Source organism: Engraulis encrasicolus, chromosome 19 (assembly GCF_034702125.1).
Source record: "Engraulis encrasicolus isolate BLACKSEA-1 chromosome 19, IST_EnEncr_1.0, whole genome shotgun sequence".
NCBI classification, from domain to species: Eukaryota; Metazoa; Chordata; class Actinopteri; order Clupeiformes; family Engraulidae; genus Engraulis; species Engraulis encrasicolus.
In genome coordinates this window covers 15,025,382-15,030,381 of record NC_085875.1, presented here as the reverse complement: position 1 = coordinate 15,030,381, position 5,000 = coordinate 15,025,382, and the positions used below count along the sequence as shown (strand labels likewise).

Sequence of the window (5,000 nt, the reverse complement as noted above, 5' to 3'; positions counted from 1 at the left end):
AAACGCCAACCGGTTTCAACCACACAGGGTCTTCATCAGGGCGTGACAAGAAAGAGTTCATTTGCGTGACCTTTTTATCAGTTCACAGGGTCACATGATGGAAAATACTAAAATAGTGTATTTGACAGATAGCACATTCAGTGCTTTTCTGAAAACCTCCTGTTCTTCCTATTCCTATGTTCTTTGAATTTAATTTGCATTTCTGTGTTCTTTCTGTGTTTCTTTCTCTGTTTTCTCTGCTGTCTAGAGCAGGTGTTCCCAACCTTTGTCAACTTGGGGCCCACTCGAAATTGTCAAAAATGTTCGCGGCCCACCTCTGACCCAATTAAGAATAAAACTCAAATAAATCAACAACAACACACACCAAAATATGATTATTATTTTTGGAAAATGATTTCAAGGCCCACTTGGAATACCTTCAGGGCCCACCAGTGGTCTAGTTGGTAACATCACCATCAGCATCCTGACTCCGGAACTGTTCTGAAAATTCTCCTAACGACTATGATGATATAACTACGGAATGTTCTAATGTTCTATGTCTTTGTTCTTCCTTCTTCTTCTTCCAGCGAGGTTCCGCTGTCTCGTGGCAACATCACCTTCAGCATGCTGACCCCGGAGCCCCTCCCGCGTCCGGGCTACAACGACTTCTACAACAGCCCTCCACTGCAGGCCTTCGTGCTGGCCTCCGCAGTGCGCATACAGCTGCTGGGACAGTACCACACTACACAGGGGCCCGGGGTAAACCCACAGCACCGATACTATGGGGTGGACGAAATCACCATCAGTGGCAGGTAATGGAGTGTGTGTGTGGTGTGTGTGTGTGTGTGTGTGTGTGTGTGTGTGTGTGTGTGTGTGTGTGTGTGTGTGTGTGTGTGTGTGTGTGTGTGTGTGTGTGTGTGTGTGTGTGTGTGTGTGTGTGTTTGTGGTGTGTGGTGGTGGTGGTGGGGGGGGGGCTGTTTGGATGGTGTGTGTGTGTGTGTGTGTGTGTGTGTGTGTGTGTGTCTGTGTGTGTGTGTGTGTGTGTGTGTGTGTGTGTGTGGTGTGTGGTGGTGGTGGTGTGTGTGTGTGTGTGTGTGGGGGGGGGGTGTTTGTGTACTTTAGGGTTTGGGGTCGGCTCTGGATATATGGTTTATGTTATTTGTGTAGATTTCTATCTCATTTGAGTTCATGCAATGCGTATTCGAGAAATAAAAATAGAACATGTCATGTAATGAATCTTGTATTTGTTTTTACCTATTTTTACACATATATATAGTATATTTTGGCCTGTGTTGACTTGAGTACAGATCGTTCCCCCCTCTCTCTTTCACTCTCTATTTCTCTCTGTCCTCTCCTCCTCCTCCTCCTCCTCCTCCTTTCCCACTGCCCGTCAAAGATATCAGAATGTGTCCTGAGGTTAGCCGTGATAGCCTCATTTGCGAAATCATATGGGGGTGGAAAATCATAGACACAGCATGACAGGCTAATTTGCTGCTGCTCTGTGTGTGTGTGTGTGTGTGTGTGTGTGTGTGTGTGTGTGTGTGTGTGTGTGTGTGTGTGTGTGTGTGTGTGTGTGTGTGTGTGTGTGTGTGTGTGTGTGTGTGTGGTGAGTGTGTGTGTGTGCGGGTGCGTGTGTGTGTGTGTGTGTGTGTGTGTGTGTCTGTGTGTCCGTGTGTGTGTGTGTGTGTCAGTGTGTGTGTGTGCATGTGTGCATGTGTGTGTGTCAGTGTGTGTGTGTCAGTGTGTGTGTGTGTGTGTGTGTGTGTGTGTGTGTGTGTGTGTGTGTGTGTGTGTGTTGAGGCATGATAGGTCGGTCCTCTTCTTCTGTGCCACCCAGGTTTCTACACGGTTATTAGCACATCTCTGAAGTAGCACACATTAAGCCCAGAATGGCTCCCTTGATTATATGTGTTTGTGTCAACGTGTGTGTGTGTGTGTGTGTGTATGTCTGTGTGTGTGTGTGTGTGTGTGTGTGTGTGTGTGTGTGTGTGTGTGTGTGTGTGTGTGTGTGTGTGTGTAGTACATACATGTGCGACTGTGGCGACAGGGGAAACATTTGAAACGCTCCGCAGCATATTGTAGTCTGTCAAGGAATCCCAGTTCTCCTGTTAATGCATTCTCCCTTTCACGGCTTCAGGGGCCTAATTTGTTTCTAACATCCCCATCCCCATCCCTATCTCCATCTCCTCCTCCCAACCCTCACCACCCCTTAACAGTACCCCACCACCCCTCCTCTCCACTGTCATCCACTTCTAACCGTACCCCCCCGCCAACCCCACCGCCCCTCACCACCTCCTCCCCCTCCCCCCCCTCCCCCACCACCACCACTCCCCCCCCCCCCCTCACCTTACCACCTCCAGTCACCCCCAGTCCCCCAACCCTCTGGTCCTTACCTCCTTAACCGTACCCCACCACCCCTCCTCTCCACCCCTCATCCACTTCTAACCATACCCCCCCGCCAACCCATCCGCCCCTCACCATCTCCTAACCGTAGCCCCTACCACTCCTCTCCACCCCTCACCACCTCCTAACCCCCACCTCCTCCCCCCCACCACCACTCCTCTCCACCCCTTACCATCACCATTCACCACCAGCCCCCCAACCCTCTAGTCCCTATTTCCTTAACCGTACTCCACCATCCCCTCCTCTCCACCCCTCTCCACCCCTCACCACCTCCTAACCGCCCCCCGCCCCAACACCACTCCTCTCCTCCCCTCACCACCTCCTAACCGCCCCCCCCCCCCCAACACCACTCCTCTCCACCCCTCACCACCTCCAACACTCCTCTACACCCCGCCAATCCCACCGCCCCTCACCACCTCCTAACCGTACTCCGCCACCACTCCTCTCCACCCCTCACCTTACCATCACCATTCACCACCAGCCCCCCAACCCTCTAGTACCTAACTCCTTAACCGTACTCCACCACCCCTCTCCACCCCTCTCCACCCCTCACCACCTCCTAACCGCCCTAGTCCCTACCTCCTCAACCATACCCCACCACCCCTCCTCACCATCTCCTAACCGTACTCCGCCACCACTCCTCTCCACCCCTTACCATCACCATTCACCACCAGCCCCCCAACCCTCTAGTCCAGTGTTTCCCAACCTTTTTTGTCTTACGTACCCCCTAAGCATCTTAGTTGTGCCATGAGTACCCCCTAATTTATGTTCTATATCGCTTTCTCTGTCCTAATATGACTTCTCTTCATTTGTTACAATAATGAACATTTTCCAAGTACCCCCTGCAGTGTGCTCGTGTACCCCTCGTGGTACACGTACCCCTGGTTGGGAACCCCTGCTCTAGTACCTACCTCCTTAACCCTTCTCCACCATCCCTTCCTCTCCACCGCTTCACCACCCCTTCATCACACCCCACCTACCTCCCTAGCCCTTAGCACTCTCCCCACCCTCCTCTACTGCCAAACATGGTGGATTTCTTTCTTTCTTTTATTTTTTTCCGTGTTCTTTTCTTCTTTTTCCGTCGTAGCACTTGGAGAAACATCTTGTTGAACTAGGGCATATGCGTGTCGTCATTAAGCAGCATGCTGCTCTGCTTTTGGCTGTGTGTGTGTGTGTGTGTGTGTGTGTGTGTGTGTGTGTGTGTGTGTGTGTGTGTGTGTGTGTGTGTGTGTGTGTGTGTGTGTGTGTGTGTTGGACTGAGTGTGTGTGTGTGTGTGTGTGTGTGTGTGTGTGTGTGTGTGTGTGTGTGTTGGACTGAGTGTGTGTGTGTGTGTGTGTGTGTGTGTGTGTGTGTGTGTGTGTGTGTGTGTGTGTGTGTGTGTGTGTGTGTGTGTGTGTGTGTGTGTGGAAATAAGTGTGTGTGTGTGTGTGTGTGTGTGTGTGTGTGTGTGTGTGTGTGTGTGTGTGTGTGTGTGTGTGCTCTTATGGCTATGGTAATTGTGTCATTATGCGCGTGACAGTAATGTGGCTCCTGCCTCTTCTCTTCTCTTCTTTTCTCTTCTCTTCTCTTCTCTTCTCTTCTCTTCTCTTCTCTTCTCTTCTCTTCTCTTCTCTTCTCTTCTCTTCTCTTCTCTTCTCTTGCCTGCGTCTCCAGTTAAGCTGCAGCTTTAATTAACAGCCGCTTAGACTGCTGCACCCAAATGGAGATTTACACACTGTGACCAGGGTTGCCAGATGAGGCTGATGATTTCCAGCCCAAAAAAAATGCTCAAAACCCGCCTAGAAGCACAAAATCCCGCCATTTGGCAAAAATTGGGCGGGTTTTTCTGCTAAATGCCATTTTTTTTCCGCACACGGCCATCCTAAGCAACCCAATTGAGCGGGAAACAGCCCAATCTAGCAACACTGACTGTGACATCTCATCACGCTCCCGCTCTCACTACACGCTTGTTTTTCTTTTTCTTTTTCTTTTTCTTTTCATCCGCTGCTCTGTCTATCGCTTGTTCTTCTGTGCTCTACCCCACCTTCCTCCCTTTCCTCCTCCTCCCCCTCGTTTTTTTTTGTTTCTTCCTCTGGCTCCTACTGACACTTCTTCTTCTGTGGTCTACCCGACCTTTCCAGTTGTTGTTTTTTTTCCTGTTGCTTTTTGCAGTCTGCTCTTTTTATCGCTTGTTCTTTTGTCTTCTACCTGTCTATGATGGAGTGACCATCACTAGGGTTGTGGGTGTGTTCTGACTAACATGCCAACGAGCCTGGCTCTTAGGTGTAGCGGTCAGAGCCCGGATTGGTGACCCCGATGTGAGGGACCCCAGTGATGGGTGAAGCATTGATGACGGGGCACACTGGATGAGAGAAGCGTGATGGGCAGTTGCGTGAGGGACACCATGAGTGTGTGAAGCGTACGGGTGCGCTTCCCGAAGGGGAAGACCGTGTGATGGAGTGACCAGCACTAGGGTTGTGGGTGTGTTCTGACTAACCTGCCAACGAGCCTGGCTCTTTGGTGTAGTGGTCAGAGCCCCAGTTTACTACTCCAAAAGGTCTGGGTTTGAGTCCCAGCTGGGCAACTCTACTCCCCTTCGCTACACTGTCTTCTACCATTTTGCCCTTTTTTCTTTTCA

At 50.7% G+C, this 5,000-nt stretch overlaps 1 protein-coding gene across 1 annotated transcript in view; it reads left to right on the top strand.

Moving 5' to 3' along the window:
* The window catches only part of ush2a (Usher syndrome 2A (autosomal recessive, mild)), a 582,756-nt gene that overhangs the window by 68,279 nt on the left and 509,477 nt on the right, over window positions 1-5,000 (top strand). Inside the window, exon 9 of the mRNA XM_063184090.1 lies at window positions 567-791. Coding sequence (XP_063040160.1) covers window positions 567-791 — 225 coding nt within the window. The remainder of the gene's footprint in view (window positions 1-566; window positions 792-5,000) is intronic.